Source organism: Stegodyphus dumicola, chromosome 7 (genome assembly GCF_044657685.1).
Source record: "Stegodyphus dumicola isolate Sdum_Otavi_A_Nest chromosome 7, ASM4465768v1".
NCBI lineage: Eukaryota > Metazoa > Arthropoda > Arachnida > Araneae > Eresidae > Stegodyphus > Stegodyphus dumicola.
This window is the reverse complement of record NC_140774.1, coordinates 54,313,065-54,337,110: the sequence shown is the minus strand read 5'-3', so window position 1 is coordinate 54,337,110 and position 24,046 is coordinate 54,313,065. Positions and strand designations below refer to the sequence as shown.

General features: G+C 32.9%; 1 protein-coding gene across 3 annotated transcripts in view; it reads right to left on the bottom strand.

Moving 5' to 3' along the window:
• LOC118187484 (sodium channel protein 1 brain-like) overlaps positions 1 to 24,046 on the bottom strand; it is a 155,893-nt gene that overhangs the window by 61,085 nt on the left and 70,762 nt on the right. For all 3 annotated transcript variants that reach the window (XM_035357722.2, XM_085820224.1, XM_085820223.1), the window contains exons 8-12: positions 22,910 to 23,064; positions 18,769 to 18,913; positions 13,304 to 13,438; positions 10,551 to 10,797; positions 10,265 to 10,449 (exon numbers count right to left, since the gene is read on the bottom strand). In XM_035357722.2, coding sequence (XP_035213613.1) covers positions 10,265 to 10,449; positions 10,551 to 10,797; positions 13,304 to 13,438; positions 18,769 to 18,913; positions 22,910 to 23,064 — 867 coding nt within the window. The remainder of the gene's footprint in view (positions 1 to 10,264; positions 10,450 to 10,550; positions 10,798 to 13,303; positions 13,439 to 18,768; positions 18,914 to 22,909; positions 23,065 to 24,046) is intronic.

Genomic DNA, 24,046 nt, shown 5'->3' with positions numbered 1-24,046 from the left:
ATTTGCTTAAGTAGTGTAATGCCTTTATGGAAGATATTCTGAGAAAACCGGTTTCACATTTATGTTACTAATGGATAAAATAACAAGCCTGAGCCTAAATGCTAGGATTCAGAGGTCTTCAACAATTCGGCCACTGTTGGGACTTTCGAATTCGAACCGGTTAAAAAAAAAGATTTTTTTTTTTTTTTTTTACATTAATATTATTTTTACTTTTAAAAATGCACTCTAAACATTTTGTTCACTACTATCGTCAATATTAGCATTCCGTTTCAAACATGAATAGTACTCTGTACGATAGGTATCTCAAGAATTGTCCGTTAAACGATTTCCCTAATATTTATATAAACATACAACGTAAACTGGTTTAAAGTAATATCAAAATATATATCTTATCTGTCTATATTTCTATTTCTATTTCTCTTTTCTAGGCTCACTGATTGTTATATTCTAACATAAAATACTGGGCTAAAAGAAATTTAGAGCATAATATTTGCGTTGGTATTCAGATCCATATTTTCATCTCCTATTGTCAAGGAAAGGTTAGGGTTTTACTATCTTCCTGCATTATAGTCCCAGCATGCACTTTAGCAAACGCGAAACATTGTAGTCATGGTTACAGTCGAGCAATCAGGAAATTAATTTACAGGTATTGCTGTATTTACTTGTGTAATGATACGTTTTAATTACGTACAAACGAAAATGCAGAACTTTAACAGAATAAATGCATAAGCCTAAATTAAAAATTGTTTATTTAGCATGTTATTAAAATCCACATGTTAAGTACTTAGTCGGCAACGTGGCCCTGCTAAGCAATTTTAAAGTTTCTAATTAAGTCTTTTAAATTAAGGTATTTCAGTTAAATCTAAATTTTGAATTTTAGATAACTGGACAGCAAATCTTCGTAACTGTAACGAATAATTTTAGTTTCGCCATTTTAACAGTTGTATGAAATGTCTAGTTAAACTTTTGATAAAAACTGAATCAGCAACATCTAGATAATACTACATGAGTAGATAAGTCAATTTTCAATCGATAAACATTTGATTCGACATACAGTGATATATTTATTGTATATTAATAATACACATAATCATAATTATCGTATATTCTTTCCAACTTTGGAAAAAAAATGCATATTCGATCATTTTTTTTCCAAAGTTGACGTACTATATTTTATATCCTTAACCTTTATTCTTACATAAACACGTCATTTTATGAATTTGTATTTCGATTTGAAACAGAGTATGCATTCTTCTCTTCAAATTAAGAGTTAAAGAATAAAATTTCATTTACTTGTTGTGTGTCATCCACTTATTTTGGTTGAACAACAATAGTTTGTAGTTTGTTTTGCTTGTCTAGCAACATTTATGAACGGCGTACTACAGTAACAATTTATCATAAATGTTTCTGCAGTAACAAAACGAATCGTTATAACACTATAACATTTACAATTCACATAAATTAACTCTATTTTGATATAATTACATATTTATTTTAATTTTTGTTATTATTATATATTTATTTTTATTATTACTGTAGCCTCCTCACAGTGCCCTCCCCTCCCTTCCTGGCCCCGGTACTCGCCAAGCTTCCACATTTATGAAATATGCCGTTCTAGTAAAATAAATGTTTGCTGACCCCTTAATGTAAGTAGTCTCCATAATTTCAGCAAACAAATACGCCGATTCTGCAAACTATCAACATATTATCCACACATCGTAAAATGGAAAATGCCTTACCAATCATCCAGGTTACCTTACACTCGATCCAGTTGTGTCTAGTCCGAAACTCGTAACGCATTATTTCAGTTCCATTTAATTTTAGTATAAAGGCAGTACAAACACCCCTTTGGGTGCCGTTTCACTGAGATAGGCACAAACAGTCTTTTAACATTTGGGTGCCGTTTCACTGAGGTAGGCACAAACAATCTTTTAAAAGTGGATACATTACAATAATACGGGAAAAAAAACACTTACAACAGTCACCATTCTGATAGACCAGGGAGCTTAAGAAAGTGCAGCCACTGTGAAAAACATGATAGATATATTTTTTATTCCTTTCGGATAGGAGAGAGCCCATTGAGATTTGGTAAGGTTTATATATTTTGAATTTTATTTCCGTTGCCAGAGTCTATTTGACAGAAAAAAATGCAACATCATACAAAACCTTTGCATCTGTATTATGAAACCTGCAAAGAACACATCCATGGTATGTGCAAATGATGAAAACTTAAAGTTTTTCACGTTATTAATGAGTGAGATAAAGCACAAGAAATTTGCCCAACGGAAATCTGTTTTTGAACAGTTTTTCCTTTCAGAATAAACTCTAAACGGAAAAAATACATGGGAAACACCGCTGTAGAAATTTTCAGCAATATGAACGATTTAACAAGGGGTTTCATTTTTAAGCTTATGTACTATTGTTTAGCCATTACATACTATCTTAGCTGAAACACATCAATATTTCTCAACTGCACGCAGAATTTGAACATGAAGGATAGTGAATCGTTCATGTTGTACATATGCAACTAGACGAACTTCAGAACACTTATATCAACGTCTCCGACATATACAATGGTGGTCTCACAATCCACCTACTATCTATATTCTGCAGAGATTGCAAGGAATTTGGCTGCAGAATGAACAAGGAATGTGGCTACTCAGCGAGAATAATTTTCCGAAAATTAGCGGAATATGGCTAGCAGCAAGCCATCCTTTATTTTTCACAATAGACACTGATTCTTCATAGTTAAAGATTACAATGGTATCGAGACCAAGTCTCTCCATGTAATGAATATTACAGAGTAGCGTTTACTGATGAAATCTCTTTTCTTCGTTATTTATGATAGTGAGAGTCTGAAGGTGACGTGGAGATATATCGAATGCTGCTGCGATTACTACGCATAATGCTCGTCGATATAACATCATTTAGCATCAACAGCTGGTCATTTTTATTTCGCATAACTGAAATGATGGCAGGCAAGTAAGTTGATGAGGTGTTCCAATTGTTCGAACAACCGTATTCTTTAAAAGCCGCAAAATATTGATTTTCAACAAAATAATACTTGGCCGAATAGAGTAAACCTCAACATGCGAGCCTTTTGCAAGGTATCCAGATCTTCCTTTCCCATCGCAGTTTCCAGGCATCTATGGGACGCAAGTGACCACAGTTTTATTGCTTTGGAACGAACTACGGGCAGTGTTGGAAATAATACGGTCATCGTACTCAGGACGCTGACTGAATTTGCATGACGAAGAGTTGTTGCTTGTATCACCTAAAGAACTAAGTAGTCTAGTTCTTACAGACCACCCTGCATATTCGATCACTGGACATCATCACATTCTTGAAATTAAAATTATTCATTTAGAAATGGTTTCTATATTTATGTACCAATTTTTACTTCATAAGTATTGTTGCTTTTTTTCATCAGGGCAGCGTATGCTTTCCGTTGCAATGTAGTGGTACATTAATTTCTGTAGATATTACAATTGTAATAGCAAATGATCTATTCTTTTTTTCCTATTGTAGATATTCTCTATTGTGACTATTACTTGGTACTAACAATAAAATTAAAGTTCTTTTCTAAAATTCAACAAAAGTCTAAAATACTTTTAAAGGAAATCCAGGTTTATGTAATCATCAAAGGAAATTTTTAATTGCTAGCAACTTTTGGATTTTTCCAGGGCATTTTCTGGCATATAAACAAAGGATATTCTTTCTTACTATTTCTTTATATGTAAAATCTTAAAATATTAAATGCCTTCGATTATAGTTTCATGTACAGGATTCAAATTAGAGGGCCTTATATATTTCATATCATTCACAATGTAATAATGTCACTGATTATATATGACATAAATCACAATGGTTTGTAATACAGTTGTTACACTACGCTAGAGAAAGCGGTAATTAACACATTATTACCCAAAAAGATGTTTTTAGTATTTAAAAATTCTTCAAATAGTTGAGATACAGAATTCAGTTTCCGTCATTAGAAATGATCAACCGTCGTAAATGCATAATGTGATCTTACGAGAGTAAAATATAACGGATATTTACAAGTGCATATTGCATGTTTTTCACATTATCACATTATCACTTATCAGTTAATAGTACATTTTCTAAAGAAAGAACTTATCTCAATGAAGTATGAGATAAATTACAAAAGCAAGATCCTAATAAGAACCTTCCAAAACGTTGAGATATTGTTATTGAAAAGCAGTTATTCTATATAACTTGAATACATGAAAACACGGCCGAGACCACATCAAATATTTTAAGAGAAAGCTAATGCTCATTTGAAATAATCCAATTTGTTCATCACATAAATTTTATATTGCTTCCAGCTTAGCAATAGGAAACTAAAATAGAAAAGTACTGAAGAAATTGCAATTTTCGTAATCAGAACATTGAAAGAAAAGATGAAAAGCCCTTAATCAACGGCTTTAACTAAAATTATTATGGAGCTTTATTGATGTATATGGTTAGAGCAGGTACAAAAAAAGAAAATAAAAAAATTAATATATATATGTCTTAAGTATATTTTCTTAAAAAAATAACATTTAAAATAAGTTTCTCTTAAAATAACATAGGCTCATAAAGACAGATAACTGATTGTAAGATTAAGCACTAATCAGTACCATACCTAAATTTAATGAGGAATAATATCCTTTTAAGCCAAAAACGTTTCTAAGGAAAAACAAGATCAATAAGTATCTGAATCAGAGTCTCACAAAATGCGTAGTTTCTATGCTTTTTATCAATTTGCTCTTACACTTTATTAGAAGTTCTCAATCTGAGGATTATTAGCTTTCGATTTTATTCCTTATTCTTAACAATCATTAAATTTAAATATAGGCCAATAAATATATATAGCTAAAAAATAGATGGAAGCCATTATAGCTCAACCATCTCATTTGCGACAATGAGCGCAAACATACATGCGCCATTCGGACCGAGTTTTTCTCAAAATATGATTGCTTTACTCTGAGCCGCCTTAGCCATAGCTGTTACTCATTTAGCACTACCCAAGAAGCACGAGTGAATTAAGAATATCACAGACGCGAGTAACATTGCCTCCCATTGCATGGAACATCATCTTAATAAAATTGGCATCCTTCCATCTAGTATATGCCAAATTTGCAATTCGGGCATCATAATTGCAGAGCATGTTCTTAAATGCCCAGAACTAGATAAAGAGTCTCAAACGTGGTGAGATAAGGAAACTGTACTGGAATGCCAGAGATCTCATGAACTTCTTACTACATCTCTTGGGTTCCTTTCTTTGTTTAAATTTTTAACTTTTAACTTTTGCTCTCAAGTTCATTTATTCTGATTCTTACTTTAAATGTTTGTTCTTTTCTATTATATATCATCGTTCTTGTGTGATACTTGAGCTGTGTTATATGTTTGGATTTTGATCTTTCCAATAAAGGCATACTATGTAACAACAACATTCTCAAAATAAGATAGAAGGATGGGGACTTTCTTTCCCTCGATCACATAAATTCTTTCTTTCCGGAGGTGTTCACGTGACCTTTCATGTCGCAGCAAGTAATAACGCCCATTCTGGACCAGTTTATGTGTTTTGGCAGAATGCCATCCAAGGTTGCGTTTGAGACGAACAAAGACGAACTTTGCGCTTTGTAATAAAATATCTAATAAATGAAAATCTCTTTGATCCTTTTGATTTTTAAATTTTGGTGCAATAAAAAAAAATTCTCAACTTCAGTTTTCCCGCATGAACGAATTCCTCTGTTCTCTAAAATTTCACACCACTGCGCAAAATTCAGTTGTTTCATAACCTCTCTGATTTGATAATAACATTTCATTCACCTACTGAAGAGCAACTCAATTGTAGTGTCCTTGCTCAATCAACACCATTTATAGAGTTTTACAATTTAGCCTAATCGTCAGCCAGATAGAAATAATAACACTCGGTAGCCTTCCATAACCCCGAGAGACCAATTACACAGGACAGATCTAGATTTTAACTCAGACATTTTCCCCCCGATTCTAAGCGAAATCGCAATAGCTCTTTACTGAACTATTTTTTTTCCGCAACTTCGGTTTTTCGTAACGATTGGCGGCGACCATCTGCTAGAAATAGTTCCTTTGTTGCTTTGCAGCTGCCACAGTGACCTTTTACCTTCATTAATGATGTCCTGATTTCGTTTTGGATTTGAAGGTGAATATATTTCAAATACATTCAATGATTCGATGTTTCCGGAAACTATTATTTATTACTTACGGTTCTAGTTAGACATCTCTGCTTTTTTAACTAGAACTGTAATGTTTTCCAGACTCTGCAAATTTTTTATTGTTTTTCTCAGATTTCACACTATGTAATCTAGTTATGACATTAATTATCATGATCATCCACAACTTTTAAGGATCCAAAGATAAAATATGAGTTTAAAAAACACTAATAGTTATTAATTCTTGAGCATACAAAAATTCAGACCGATAATGACAGGAAAAAGAAAACTTTATTTCAAATATAATAATTTTACTGATCATAAATATCTGCAGTTTGCGCAAATGGAATTATTAAAACAGGTACTGTTATTTTCCTATGGCATTTTCTTTTGAAGAGATGTCCTGTAAGAATCTAACATCCATCATATATGACAAGTAATTTAATGAAACGTTTTATTACTTATTTAAAACAATCCAAAATTTATTACTCAAAACAGAAGTAAAAGTAAAGAAAAATAGTGCTTTTCTTTATTTTTATTTGTGTTTAAAGAGATAAATTTATTTTGTTTATTTGTGTTTAAAGAGAGAAATTTATTTTGTTTATTTGAGTTGTAAGAGAGAAATTAGCTCTATTTAGTATGTTAATTTATGTCGTACTTAAGTATGGATCTATAAATGGTGTAAAATTGCTCTCTGTGCTTAATTCCATCGATCTTGCTCTATGGGTACTTTCGGGGTTCCCTGCTCCCCCTGTAACATGAATATGAGGCAGTTTTCTTCAGAAATATCTTGATAAAAATATCACTTCCCTTAAGGAGATAGCCTTTGTCGTATCCGACTGGAAATACAAGCTGTCTTCATAACATCCTCCTACCTTTCAGATTTTATATTTCCACAAAGATTTCTATGTTTTAAAATTCATCTTAGGTTGTTTCGTCTGCTTATTTGGGCTATTCAGAAATACAATTTCAAAGAAATTTCTAATTTATGGTTATGTATATATTTGAGACACCTTTATTGCAAAATTTTTCTTCCTTTCAGCGAATGTATCTTTCTATTTATTCATAATTTTAACAGTTTAATGAGTCCTAGTTTTTAGATGATTTTGAGGTAAATGATTGTTCTACTTGCATGCATAATAATACCTGTCAAACCCTTTGATTAAGCCAGTCCTCTCAATAATACCATAAACTTTAGATCAATGCACAGAGCCTATTATTTGGACAAGGCACAGCTGTAGTTATTTGTGTATCATACAAATAACTGTATCTGTATATCATACAAAATAACTGTAGGCACAGCTACAGTTATTTCGTATGACATACAGTAATCCCCCTGAACATGAACTCACTCGAGGCGAACTCTACCTTAATATTAACAAAATTTCAGTACCGACAGCAAAGTTCCTATAAATCAGGAACTTTTATCGATTAATGCCAATTTCGGTTATCACGAATTATGAATTGTTTTTTAGTCTGGCGAGTTATTAGATTTTTTTTCATTTAATACGAACTTTCGAAGTTATTTATATTTTTCCCTTTTATTTCTCTGCTAAAACTGCCTTCAGAAATCGTCTATCGCGTTTAATTAAAAAAATTCACAGAATACATTGTATTCTTTAAAACACAGACACGAACGAGTCTCACTAGTAACACTGCTCAACAATCGCGAACATCGTATCAGCAATGAGCTTCAATCAGCAAATACAATTCTGTCTTCAGATGTGCTTTTATATTCTTTAATAGTTACCACGATTAATGTTAAATCCTGAATAATTCTTAATTCAGATATAGTAAACAGTTTTGAGAAGTTTGTTAGTGCAGGTGACAATGTTGTCGTGTGTGATCCAGTTAAATCAGTCGTATTTGAGATGCAAGAAATGTCATCAGAAGAAATTGAGGTGTACAGTATTATTCTGCTCATTCGCCAGAAAGTGTTACATGCATCGGACACTTGAGAACATTTTACTCTAACATCCGAATTATAGGCTAATTTTACGGATATCATTAATACAGCTGGTTGTGAAGTTAGCAAGCATTTGTCCCCGTCTGCGACAGCGTAAAATTCATAATAAGAAAACAAAGTCTCACAAATTAAAATAATTATTAGTACAAATAAACAAAACCCTAAAAATACACTACAAACTAATTTGCGCTTTGATGAGGAATGCGGTAAGAAGTTAAAATAAAGATCATAATCAAAATAACTGGTTAGATTAAAATACGAACCTTACACATTTTATGACTAGTTACAACAACAGATTTGATCTACGGTATAAAACGTTTTCTTTCACTAATAGGAAGAGATTTACTAAATTCTTTTCTGTTTAACAATCCTATTCTACTAAGGTGTTCATCTTAATTTTCAAAAAAATAGATGATAAAACATTTGTAATAATAACTCAGAATAAACTAAGTCTAAATTATGAAAAATAATCCTAGGGTAATTACACTATATAGGAGATTATAGGAGCATTTTGTTTCTGAACTATACGAGTATAAATGAGTAAGGAGACCAGATGTCCGGAACTGTGCGAGATAAATCTGCGTCTCAGTGCAGGATCTCGCTTGAGGGTATGTCCCGGAAAGTATTCCACATTCTATAAATATTCTAGTATTTTGTAAATGTAGAGGACATCTATTTATCATTGATACTGTATATGGTCCTGAAGATGTTTTTACGAAAACGTAAATATATTCAATAAACAATCAATCGTACTTTCATGGTTAGGAAGTAGGTGGAATCATGGTTTAGGAAATTCACGAAGTCGTTAAAAAAGACTGGTTTGTAAACGAATTTCTGGATTTCTATTATAGTTACATTTCATACTTGGACACTTGTATATTATACGCCCTTGATGCTAAACACCTTATTTTATGGCTTTTAACATGAAAATGACAATGAAATTAAAAGATCAGTTATATTTCTCAAGTTTCAAAAAAGAACGGATAGGTGTTTATTATTAGAAAGATTCAGGTAGACATTTAGAGAAATCAGCTTCGCATTTCGCAAATTTTTTCCCGTGCATGTTTCCTTGGTGCAATTGATAGCGCGTTCCGCTATCAATTAGATTCGAATTCTAGAGAGGCAATAACTGATATTTCTCATGTCTCTAGCCGGGAGAAACAGAACGTCTGTATAAGCTTCTGATAATCCACAGTTTTGTTCACAGTACTGTTTTTATCAAGATGTTACTAATTCTGCAAAAAATTTCAAATTCGATTTAGCCTTCAGACGGCATTATATTACGGTTGGCAGGGCATGAGCTCAGTTCGACATTTTACAAGCACATTATGCAAACAGAAAGGGATGGAATGAAGAACCATTGTAACACATCACATGACATTATATTAGCTTCTTTAAATGTATATAATTGCTTCTCAGTTTCCCTTTTGACTTCCTGGTCTTTAAGAGCTTAATTTAAAAAAATAGCTATCGGATGTTATTTAATTTGATTGATTTAACACCACTTTATAAAGATTATATATTATATATATCATTAAAATAAACTTAAAGTATCTAAAGTAAATTTTAAATTGGAATCAAAGCAAGGTAATTACTTAACAGTATTAATAACTGTAACCGTGTGTAAGGTGTTTAACACAATATCTAAACAAATGAAAATTAAAATAAGAATTCATGTTAGAGTAAACTCGAAAAATAAAACTGCGAAAGGGAAGACGGGTTTAAAAATTTTTTTCGTTAATTTTTAACCCATTCTTATGTTTCTTTTTGTATATATTTCATTAGATTTACATTCCTTCGTATGATCATTCTTAATATATCGTTCTCATAATAATATATGTAAAACATGCCATGAATGAACATATGATAAAACGCATAAAATGATCCTCTGAGTTCCACTAGTAAGATTTTCAATTTCTGCCAAAATTTTGCATTGTTATTGTTGTGCCTTTCTACAAAAAAAAAAAAAAAAAAAAAAAAAAAAAAAACATCAAAATAAAAAATTATGATTTTTCTACACGAAGAATACACAAATAATATATATATATATATTTTTTATTTTTGAATTTAAAGTAGCACGCATTATGTTAAAAACATTTACCGAGGTTTTGCGAGTAAATCGATGACTTCTTATGACCCTTCCGATGACTGGTAATTGGCCTCCAGTGCTGATGACAATATCAGGAGCTTCTCTCAGACACATGGGTTGCTTGGAGAGATGAACACGCTGGTCGTCTTCTTCTTCAATTTCTTCGTATAATGTCTCACCTGGCGCGAAGGTGCGTACTGCATATATAAAACAAATAGAAAAACAGTTTACTAAAATACTAATTATATTCTTTAGTATATTATTAGTACTTTGAAAAAAGACTCGGCACTGAGCATACCCGGGCTGCGTAATGTGTTGTTAGTAGTCCCGACTATTTCACTCCTGGGTGTAGATATCCTGCTTGGTGCGGCTCTCAGTGCAGAAGGTATGCCTGCTCCTCTTCTTGGACTGCACCAACGTTGCGGCTGGCGTGAGCGCCTTCGAAATGTTGGTCGGAACATCCTTGTTTGAGCTTTCAAAGCAAGAAGTGTAGAATACAACCGATTAGGAAGATTGCTTGTGAACCTTTTTATTTTGTCTTTTTCCTGTGGAGCATAAATGTTGTAATGGATTTCAGTATAATTATATAACAAAAATCTAAAGAACACATTTAACGGAGTGATTTCTAGTGAGCTCTATTCCCATGAAATATTCGGAAGAAAGATATATGATTAGTTTATGACCCTTTATGAAAACTACAAGCGTATCCAAGTAGGTTCATATACTACTTCTACAACACTTTCACACTATAAGGTAACGAAACAAAAACTGAATTACAGTAGCAGCACGGCCTATTAAGATACTATGTAAGTATGGACCACTCTCATATTTGAAATGCGGTGATGTGAGCAAGCATGAATGCATACCACCTGTTCTGGATTTGCATTTTAATTAATCTGAGACTGATGTATCTTATTCAAATGTGCAGGCAGTTTAGCTGTTCCTGAATGGGAAATTAACGAAGGAGATGGACAGCAGCAATTTTTGAATCCAGCATTTTATGCAGAGCCCTTGTTAAACGAGAAACTCCTGGGAAGCTGGAATAAGCCTAGGCTTACCAGCATCTCCAGCCCTACTTCATTGGGATCTATTTATCTCTTGCCTAATGATTTCAGATAACGAGCCGAGAGGTTACTGTGATATGTCAAAATTTTCCAGCGTTGCGTCACATCCAGCCATCACCTGTAATACGTTGAACTGGAAGTCTTTAACTTGATCATATTTGAAATGCTGGAAAATTGTTGCAATGGGCTTTTAAGTGCAAAACTTTGTGTTTCGAACCTAGGGAATCCATCAGACTCCTTTAACAGTTAATTAAGGCAGTTCATTATTATTACATAGATTTTTCGATGATGATATATATTTTTTATGCTGTGGATGCATCCACTTTCGAAGTTTCTAAAACCATTGCATTTCACAGCTCAACAATCGACTCTCCTTCAGAGTACAACATTTAATGGAGAAACTTTAGGCACTAGCCTTAAAGTTACACGTTGATATTGTTGAAGTTTGTTCAGTATTTTCACTAATCAGAAAAATTAGTACTTTAATTTGGATATTGATCAAGTGCAACAAGCTCTCGAAAAGTGCAACTGTTCAGCTGAAACGTTTGTTTTCCTCCAGGTGCTTATCCCCTTTTCTTACCTTCTTAATAGTCTTTTCGATAACCTGCAGCTCAGCTTACAGCAAAATAATATTTTCGCAATTAAATAAAATACCCGATTTATATATTTAGTAAAAAAAGGCAAATAAAATTATCAATTAAAAATATGCTTAATTATATTAAGTGCTTTCGAGTCAGAAATAATTTAAATTATATGCGCCTAGAAAATCGCAATCCCTCTATTATTTAGAGTAAGAAAATTTAATTTTCGAGACTTTAACTTTCTAGTTACTAACATAGAATCAATTTTATGTTGCAGTATCTTACAGTCAGAGTACACTTCAGTGGAGAAAGTATACCTGAAATATCATTTCAGTTGCATGTAACGAATTTTAACATAAATTTCAATTGCATAGAAATATGTTAGACTTTACACATTACCTATTAAAATTTAGCGCCTAATCATATAACGTTTAACATTCATACTTTCCTTTGAACATAGCCAGACCTGCATCAATTTTAACTGCATTCATGTCGTATCTGGTTATATTTGGGGGGGGGGGATTTGCTAAAACATGGAAGAAAGAGGTAAATTCAACTGTCCGAATATTTCTCTAAGACATCCTTATAGGTAAAAAAATTCTTAATTTCTTAGGCCCACTGGAAAATGTTAACATGGTTACTTGCAGTAGAAAGTGGTTATAATAGATACCTTCACTAATGTTTTAATAAAATAAAGCTCGAATGCAGTATGAATAGATCAATTAATGGGTGAAAATTTAGATACTTTTTGCATTTGTGTTTGTAAAAGAAATTTTCGAATACTATCTTCACTGTACGTTCTCTAAAGCTTGATAATAATAAAGTATAAATTAAATATGAATGGATCAATAAATTAGTGGAAATAAAAAAAACTTATTTAATTTGTAGTTATACTAGAAAAAACACTTTTCTAGCAATTAGTGTAGACTAATTGAAAGATAACAATTACATTGCATTATGTAGCCGCTTAGGCTCAAAACGAAAGGAATGTAGTCTTACAATGAGAATGCTTTATATACGCTGAAATTGAAGATCAAACTTCGAATCAAAATGTTTTCTTCAGTAACCGCATATTACATATGATCAAAGTGTAAGTATACTACTTTAAAACGCGAGTATTTTAGTATACTTTGAAAGAAATGACAAGCCACAGAAGTGTATATCTAAAATTTAGAAGTTTTACGTTGCCATAAATTAAGTTGGATTAATTTAGTTCTTTTATATTAACCCAAACCATGCATTGCTTTTAGCTTTCGCTTATTTTGATATTTACTATGATTAGCATAATTATTCAAATTATAATTTTATTTATACGGTAATGTAGAAAAGAATAAGAAATTCAGAACGAATTAAAATTACCTCTTACTAGAAATATAATCATTCATAATTAAATAGTCTTCATTTACCCTTAGAGTAGTGGCAGCTTCTTCTTCATAGGCGATAGCGACAACAGCTAAAGTTAAGTTGATAAGATAAAAGGAACCAAAGAACACCACGAGCATGAAGAAAAAGACACTGGTTGGCCCTGTTGTGGCATTTATCTGAAAAGCACATACCATGACTTGCATGAATATAATGAAACTCAGTTTGGGAATTCGAAATTTTATGCTAATGACATTCACTAGTTTTTTATTCATAAAAATAATAAATTTCATTGCTTCCATTCTCCATTCGTGACAGCAGCTTTGTGGACGTGAGAAGCAATCTTCATCCGTCAAACTGTCATTGTTGACTGCGTGATATGTTTAAGATTTTCTAAAAAACAGCTGAGCATTTTCTTAAGCAATTATAATTTTGAACTAACTTCAGGAAAAAGCTATCAGTTATGTAAATAACCATACACTGAGTTAAAAGATTTATGGTAAATATGAACATCAACTTAATGCATTAAGAAATACAAACTTTCCTTTAAAATGTCTAAGTTCTCATAATAAAGGTTAGTTTATTACTTCAGATTGTCAACGAACAATTTCTAAAATCTTAACAGATTCTTTAATGTAGAGTGAAAAAACAATCAAAGCAAGCAAGAAGTGTATGTAGAAATTTGGTATGATTAATATAGCAAAAATAGTAAAAAGTTAAGGATATAAATGTAAATATAAGACAAAAAGAGAAAAGAAATTTAAGCACTTATGCAACTTCTTCTCAATTGCGAACTACAAAACCCAGTTTTAACTAAAGAAAATAAGATATTGTCAGCTTTTTAGGCATTAATTGATTTTTTTTAATATTTCATCTCAGGTTTAATATTAATATTGCTTACCTTTTCTAAGGCAATTATAACAACGAAAGGGAGTTTACACATTTTTAGAAAGATTTCAATAAAGAATTACAAAAAAACCAAATGTTTTGGAATACAAAATCTCTGGTAACAGCTTATTATTTGAAATAAGAAATTCTAGCTTTAAATTTATTTTTTCAAAATGTCGCATGTAAACAAGCTGTGGACTGGATTGATGGATACATTTTTGAGCTTTCCGAAGAGAAATATTCCTTTTTCATAATTCAAAAAGGTTGTGAAATGCACAGTTTCTAAAGTTTCTACAGTTAAATCATGGCAACAAGAGAAAATACGCCGATGCAGAAATCAATTGCAAATAATATAACTGATCTTTCAATACATCTATAGTAACAATAAATAAAATACTAAACCAAGATTTACAACTTTAAAAAGCTAAAAACCATAATGTTCACCACTTTTTCCCAGACATGTGGCTCAACGCAGAACAATTTGGTGAACCCTGTATTAAAACTATTCAGCAGAAAATAAATGGAAATACATTTGACCCTTGATGAACAATGCAGTTACCTAAATGACTGCAACCAAAAAAGGTCTTTTTATTATCCAAAATGAAGAAACAATTGTACAAACCTGGTTGCCTCAATACAAAGGAAATTTCCGTAAGGCGTTTACGATTGTCGCGGGATTATCTTACAATGGGATATTTAAAATGAGAACAGTAGAGAGAAAAATGTTTAAATCAACTCAACGTGGCATGAGAAAGTTTTACGTCTGATATTTAGATACGAATTTTTTTTTTATCTCAATGACTTTCAAGGAGTGAAACTTCATGAAGACAAGGCAATAAGTCGTACTTCGAAAAGTATCACTGCAACCCTTGAAAAAATGAGGATTGGTGCAGTATTGCATATAGATCTTTTCACCACATTCCTACGAAGTGACGTTTCAGCTATGACCTGTTGTGCTTTGGACTCTTGAAGAGATCTTTCTAAGCGCAACCTTCAAAACATACGACTGAATGGCTCTGGAAAATACAGTAGGACCTCCAGCTACGAGTTTAAGTCGCTCCAGCATTGAGCTCGTATAGCGAATTTCTCGTATCTGGATACAAACTTCTCCATTGAAAATAATGGGAATCCAGTTAATCCGTTTCTCACCCCCGACAATATCAATTTGTCTAATGCATAACACTGGTAAATAATATAACCGTAGTTTCCCTTTATGATAGCTTCCGATATCGAATCGCCTTTTAACTGCTTCTCGTTAATCCACACCAACAACAGCTTTTCAATATCTTCTAGGAGTTTTGGACGGTGCTCGGAAGTAACGGTAACTCCTTTGACCACGTCAAGTTTCTTAACTTCGTCCTTATTCTTCAGAATAGTGCAGATCGTTGATGTCCGAACGGCCAAAAGTCTTCGCTAATTCCGTCTCTCTTACACCATGTTTATGTTTATCTATGATTTCTTTCTTAATTTCAATGGCCATAGCTTCCTTTTTTTTATTTGCATCACTATTTGAGGCCACAATCTTCATGGCAGGCATCGTGAATGAATTATTTTCAAGTTAAATGTAAAAAACAATTAACTCACAAGCGCACATATAAGCAGATCAAAGAACACTGAATAATCTGACTAGGGAATTCCTTGAGTCAAGGCAGATTGAGAAATAGCGCCACGCATACCAACAGCCTGGCTTATTGCTCGTTACTCGAGTCAATGCTCGTATTTAGAGACGAGTTTTTTGCTCATACTTTCCTCGTATCTTGAATATCTCGTATATAAAGGTATTCGTATCTCAAGGTTCCGCGGTAGTGAAGGAGGTATAGAAATCAGTGCCCCTGGAAACAAATAACGTTTAATCGAATATTAAATACACTCATGTCCATAAATTAAGGATAATGCAAAATCAGGCAAAGAAAGAGTTAGAAGCAAAACAAATTTGACTTATTTGTAAAGCTTATTTATTAAACAAAAGGTAAAGAGCAAAAAAAGATGCTATATGTTTGATATTATTAAAAAAATTAGCGATTTTTTCTCCCTCGAGAAAATTACAAAAAAAAACTATTTACAAAAACCCATTATTACATGGTTGGTATGATTGTTAATACATTGTATGTCTCCCAGACGATGCAATACAGTCCGTACAACGCCTAGGCATGCTGAGTATCAAATTATCGATCTGATCTTGGGGCATATTACACAACTCAAAGAGCAATGCTCTCCGAGGTTCCGGTAGACATGTAGGAGGAGGTTGACGGGCTGCAACTCGTCCGCAAAGCATGTCCCACACGTGCTCTACTGGATTCAAGTCCGGTGAGAATGCTGGCCAGTCCATACGGGTGATATCTCCGATTGAAGGCATTCGCTTACGATGTTTGCAAGGTGAGGACGGGCGTTGTCATTCATAAACACAAATTGTGCGCCCATGGCGGCCCGAAACAAACGTACATGTTGTTCCAGAATGACGTCCCGATAGATTTGGCTTGTCATGGTTCCAATTTAAACATGCAAGTCAGTTCTGGAACCCAGAATAATTCCACCCCAAACGAGCACTCCTGCACCACCGTAACGGTTTCGTTCAATGATGTTTTCTTGGTGGTAACGGGTACCTGGAACTCTCAATATGAAATTCCGGCGAGAATCAGACTGAAAGCTAAACCTGGACTCGTCGGAAAACATCACACAAGCCCACTGTTGCGGTGTCCACAATGCATGCTCTCTACTCCAGGCTAACCGCAGGCGATAGTGACTTGCAATAAGTGGAACGCATCTGACAGCTCTACGAGCATATAGACCAATCTGCCCTAAGCGTCTGTACACGGTCTGCCTTGAAATTGTCGTAACAGTGGCTGAAGAGAGCTGACGAGACAGGTCTGAGGCTGTGCTCCTCCTGTTCTTTTTGGCAGTAACTGCCAAATAACGGTCCTCATTCGGCGTTGTAAGTCTGGGGCGACCTGTGCTGTAACGTCTACTCACATTACCATCATCTTGGAATCGTTGCCAAAGCCTGGAGATGACACTCTGGGCAATTCCGAGTTTGTTTGATACTTCCAGTTGGGTACGCCCACATTCCAGACGGCCGATAATTCTACCACGTAAAAAATCATCCAAATGCGTCCTTTGTGTCATAACTATTCGGTTATTGCATTGAAATGCTTATAAAGCGCCTGCGAACAATTTTACTTCTTTGCCTGTATTCCTTACATATCACTCTCTTACACTCTCGTCATTGTGACGTACCATCGGTGTCATCTGCTTACTTCCTGAAATTTCCATATGATTCTTGAAGATGTGTGTAGTGATTTTACAGGTGATATATTAATTTTAGAGTTCGATTTCCGCGTGACTCCGAATTATCCTTAAATTATGAACATGAGTGTATATCTACTATGCGCACGTTGAGTGTTATAAGGCGAAATTCGCCGGCATTGAAGAACTACTTCTGCAACCAGTATTATCAGGAAGGCATACTTTAAGAATAGTTACATAATTAAAGCAACGCAGTTACATAATTAAAGTAATTTAATAAATACAGTATTGCATTAGTTAGTTCTATCTGCATAATTTTAAGCTGCTTTACTAAAAGCATTAATAATTTCGTGAATTTTGCAATCTGTTGCAGCTGAAAAGTATGTCAAAGAATATTTTGCCAATTCAGAGCATTTTTAATTTAGGTAAATAACTGATATGTTAAATCGACCAGAAAATTGAGAGGAAAACTGAGCTGATGTGACATATCTGTATGAGAGAAATGACGATTAATAAAACAAAGCAGAAATTCACAAATAAAGGTTAAATATATAACTTAATAAATATCTTGTCACGTAGAAAAGAAACAAAAAATTAAATACAACGACACTTGGCTTAAAATTGAGTCTTATAATTAAAGGCATTAAATGTTTAATGCTATCAAGTAAAATTAGAAACATAACTTAACAATTATTGCAATTTGTTTGATATGAAATAAAATTATATTTATTATATTTACGTGATGGTATATACATATATTAAAAATAGTTATCATATTATTACTTATGAAAAAATAAACTTAACAAATACATCAGCAGTAAGCCATTTTATTATTATGTTAGTGCTTTAAAGATTACATTATATTTGGAAAATTAAATATATGAATATAATTAAACAATTCCTTACACGAATAAATGCATTCACTAATTTAACAATCAAATAATTGTAATTCTTATTCCAAGAATTGTAGGTGTCGAAATATCTTCCCTGTCTTAGAATTGTTTGATGACTGCTTTTAAGTAAATGGAATAGATCATTCTCATATCTTCAATGTTAGTATTCTGTCAATATTCATTAACTATAATTGTCTTGAATTAGTCATATGAAATTTATTTATCTTTACGTGGTTCTCTCTCTGTTTGACTGCATAAATCCATTCGCTTAAAATTTCCCTTTTCTGAGATTTAAAGGAAATTTTCAAGTAAATTTCTGGTATAAAATTTGGCAAATTTAATAAATTATGATAATATGAAACTAATTTAGCAAAACGTATTTTCAAACGGTCAAACTCGTGTAAAATTCTAAGAAGGAGCCTATATATGTATATATTTATATACATAATTATACTTTGAAAACCCTTTTTTCTTTTCATAATTACCTTGTTATAAACATCTTCCCAGTAATCTAGAGTGATGAGCTGGAATGTGGTTAGTAATGCCCATCCGTAAGAATCAAAATTCGTGTAACCAAAATTTGGGCTTTCTCCTATACCAGGCAAACAAGAATAATTCTCTGGACACTTCCTGAAAGCATAAAAGCAAATAAAAAGAATATTCTAACAAGAATAAAGAGAATACAAATAATCATAAATACATAAAGTGTTAAGAACTAGGTATAACAGAACAGCAGGACATTTTAAATAGACAAGATGTGGAGACTCTAAGACTTCTCGGAGCAGTAAATGTGAAAATCAAGTACGTGGTCAGTGTGATCGAACCGCCGACCTTTCAGTTGGTTGCGAATTGTTCTAATCGCTAGACCTCAACACTGCATAAAAAGGAAAAGCAACAATTCCGTACAGAAAAGATGTTCCTATATCAGTATGGAATGCACGAACATTCACCAGCTCAGAATTTAAATTTAAGAAAAGGGCAGTAAATAGAAATAAAGACAAAATAAAATTTAAGTTACGTTTTGTATCCTTAATGTTAGATAGACTTCTTTCTAGAATTTGTTGTTCTTTAGGTTCAAGTAACTATGAAAATTAATTGCAATGCTCATTTTTATCAAGTCTATATAGAATTCCAATTTTGCTATAAAAATTTTGGCATTAAGTCGTCAAGTGTCTCCAAATGGTATCACAGGAACAGTTCAACGAGTGCTTCTGTACCTAGTTGATATTTTGACGAATATTTATGTTATATGCAAGAAAAATAAATATAAAATTAATATTCATGCCAGAAACAAACAGCTTATCTTTTGAATCTTCCATTTAATAGATACTTCCACATGCCCTTCAGAGTTTGAACCAATAAGTAATGTTTTTAACTCTCACATTTGTATTACAGTACCGAATTGAGTAAAAACAAAAGATTTTAGTTCAGATGCAAAAAAAAAAAAAAAAAAAAAAAAAAAAAAAAAACATATAAATTAAAAATTCCTCCATGAAAGCAAAAAATAATTTGTTATATTATTTGAAATATTATCCTCCTGTAGTGGGTTTAGTTGGAGTTAAAATGGTTCTCAGTAAGAATTTCATCAATTACGAATCAATCATAGATTGTAATTTCATAACGATGCATGCTTTATAACAGCCTGATGCAATTTATGCCTGTCCGTTCATTTATATCCAGCGAATAGGATCTTACTACAGTAGAAGTCCATTAGTCCGGCATCCAACAGTCCGGAATGCCCGATAGTCCGGCATCGCTCCGGAAAATTGTAAAAATTTTGGTTTTCTCCAAAGGTGTGTCTTTAAAGCAAATAAAACCGCTCGAGAGCAATTCGGAAGTTTTCGGGGTAGTTCGAGATCATCCGGAAGCGCTCGGTATTGTTCGGAAACAATTAGCGGCCGGCTAGTCTCAGCTGTCACAACAAATTCAGGTGCAGTGCAGCTCCGTTAATCAATCACGAAGTGTCTTCGCCATTTTTTTGTGCGTTGTTCTTTTGTGTCCTTTCACATCGCAGTAAACGTAACTTTTGAAACTGTTTATAAAAAAAGTGATTTTCGTTCTAACTGTACAGTGACCATGTTTTCAAAACCTAAGCCTTCGAGTTCAAAAGGAGAGGAACGAAAACACGTAACACTGACTCTCAATCAGAAACTAGAAATCATCAAACGGCTAGAAAAAGGCGAAAATAGAAATGTTTTAATGAATGAGTTTAATATTGGCTCATCAACTATTTATGACATTAAAAAACAAAAAGATGAACTAATGAAGTTTGCTTCTCAATCGGTAACAACTGAAAAATTGGCTTCTAGACAAACATTAAAAAAACCAAAACCGGAACAGCTAGATAGTGTATTGTTCAAATGGTTTAGTGCAGTACGTTCTGAAGGAAAGCCGGTAACAGGACCAATGATTGTTGAAAAGGCAAAGAAATTTGGCCAAGATTTAGGAGTTGCTGAAAGTGAATGTAATTATTCTGATGGTTGGCTCAGAAACTTTAAGTTTCGGCATGGAATTCGAAGACTTGATGTAACTGGAGAAACCCTTTCAGCAAACCAAAACTCTGCAGAAAAATACAAGACGAGTTTGAGAAAATCGTGGCTGATAATGATTTAACACCTGAACAGATTTACAATGCTGATGAAACATGGCTATTGTGGCGATGTTTACCAACATCTACACTAGCTGGGGGAAGAGAAAAAGCAGCCAAGGGTTTTAAAAAAACAAAGACAGATTAACCGTTTTGCTATGTGCTAATGCGTCTGGAAACCACCGAGTGACCCCTTTTGTGATAGGTAAATCTGCAAAACCCAGGGCTTTTAAGAATGTTACACACTTGCCTGTCCAATACGATGCTCAATCAAATGCGTGGATAACTGCCGCCCTCTTTAAAGACGTGTTTTCACCACTTTGTGCCTGAGGTCAAAGAATCCTTCAAAAGCCTTGGTCTACCAGAAGATACTAAAGCCATCCTTCTTTTGGACAATTGCAAAGCCTATCCGCCAGTAGGTGAGTTAGTTTCTGGAAATATTGTTGCTACTCTGCTCCCACCTAACGTAACATCTTTGATTCAACCCATGGACCAAGGGGTTATTCAAAATTTTAAATGCTTTTATAGAAGGTCTTTTATTTAAGGCCTGTTAAATGCCGACTGTGACGTGACTGATTTTCAAAAAAAGTTTACAGTAAAAGATGCCGTCTATGCTATTGCACAGTTTTGGAACCAGGTAAAAAATACAACACTCCAAAAATGCTGGAGAAAACTTTGGCCAGCTGCAAACCCTGCATCTGACCTAACTCTACAGACTGATGAGGAAGAAAACCATCAAGACGCTCTGACCAAAGTTTTGGATGTCGTTAGAAGTACTAACAATCCCTTGAAAAACCTGCCTGAAGATGAGGTAGAGGAGTGGCTTTTAATCGACGAGAATGAGCCTGTTGAACAAGAACTAACCAATGAGGACATTATCAACATTGTAGTAAACCCTCAGCCTACTCAAAATCTTGAAGAAAATGACTCAGATGCCGAAACGGAAGAAAAGGAAAAAATCAGCTGGGCAGAAGCTGCAGAATCACTAAATAAGTTTATCTCTTTTGCCGAGGCTAGTACTAGCTACAGTGCTTCAGAAATTATTGATTTCCATATCATTAGAAATAAATTTTATACTAAACGCCAAAAGTCAAGAAAACAAAAAGACATTCGTGACTTTTTTAAATCTAAGTGAAATATGTTTTACAGTACGTGTACATACATTATATGAAATGTAAAATAAACTTTGTTGTATGTATTTGCATACTGTATTTTTAGTTTAATTATTAACCTAATTGTTCTTATAATTACCGCCCGATAGACCGGAATTTTCGGTAGTCCGGCACCGAGCCGGTCCCGAACGTGCCGGATTATCGGACTTCTACTGTATATACCCCTGATTCTGTTTACAGTTGACGTGTTTTTCCCTAGTGCCATTCCCCGCAATAATTTATATTTATATTTATTAATGAAGATAAACTTTTTGCAACTGTCCAATATATAAAGCTCAGATTGATGAGAAATGCACCGAGAGTCACCTCTCTCCCAGTTTTCAAAATAGATATGTTTCGTTCAAATCTTTAAAATACATAATTATTTCTGGAAACAAATACAGAGCATTTATGTTTTATAACTAAAATATTTTGAAAACCACAATTCTTTTAAATAATTAAAAATCAATGCTTTGAGGGCTATTAAAATGCAAAGTATAATATAGCTAAATAGTGCAAAGAGTTAGTCCAATGTAGAAAGACAAAACATCATTGAAAATATAAAGTGGATAACATTATTCAAATCTTTTACAATTCAATGGTTGAAATTACCCCTAATAGTATGTTTTGGAGTAATGAGAAATATTTATGGAATTAGAATTCTGAAGTGAAATAACATATGTTGCGCGTAAAAGACACGGGCACTGGAAAGTTTTAGTCATCTTTTTAAATTCAAAGGCTGTTCCAAAAGTCTAAAATTACAATGTACTTTTCGTTAAATGTGCAGATGGTTTTTAATGCTGTATCTTCAATCAATTCAGAGCTCTCTAGTAAAGCATTGCTTTGGGATTTTTATAAACATTGAAAACTTAAATGCATTTGTCGTACCTTGCTCCTGTTTTGTTCCCACAAACAGCAGGTTGACCATCTCCATCCAAAAGCCACATGGATCTGTTGTTGACATAAATGGCGTAACTTTCGTGAGAAATATTTTGTGAAGGAACATTCAAAACACATTTCTGCCGTAACAAACCTACGTATAGCTATAAAAAGAAATAAAAACGTAACTGAAATGTCGCCTATAAGATATAATTAAAAATATAATGCTGACCTCATTTGAGACAGACATCCTCATTGAAGAAATCTACAATTAAATAAAAATGCGCAAAATTAATTCTTTTAAATAATTAAAAATGCGCTTTCGAGTCATTAATTAAATTCGGGTAGAAACTCCTATCTCAGCAAAATAGGCGGATCTCCCCAATGCACCAAAGCATAAGCAACAGCTTTCACGGCCCAGCAAGTATTGCATTCTAAACGAAATATGAAATATTTAATTTAGCTTCTGTTTGTTCTGTAAATAGCCAATTTTTCACAATGCCAAAATCAAAATTTATCTTCCAAATTACAAATGCAATTTTTAAACGAACTGAGTAGTTAAATTAATTAATAGCTCTGAACCTACTTTTTAATAATATAGATCTTTATATTATTTTTACGCAATATATCTAACTGCAATTTTTAATGAATTTAGATATCGTTTATAATGTAGCCAATTGATAACTGCATGACCATTTGCATCATGTTGAAATAAAATAAAAAAAATTTAAGCCCGTATGTTTTGTAATAATCATCTCGGTTTATTTTCATTATTTTATCTAAATTATGGAATAGCTAGCTGTTAATTTTTATGATATTTATACCATCATTATAATTACTAAAAGTTATTCTATCATCATACATCACGTATGATCATCATACATCACGTATGGTGATTACAGAATAAACATCTGAGTACCATTTAATCACTAATTCACGCATTTTCTGAATTTTTCTTAAAGAAAAATATTACATGTACTTTCTTATAAATTATATTTAAGCAATTTGAAGTTAAATGTTTTTTAAACTTTGTATAACAATAAAAAATGTTTTAAATTTTTTACCGCGTGAAAGCTTTAAAATTCCTTGAGTAAATTGATTCTTTTCTGTTTCGAATTGGATACTTCGTCCAATTAAAACTTGTAA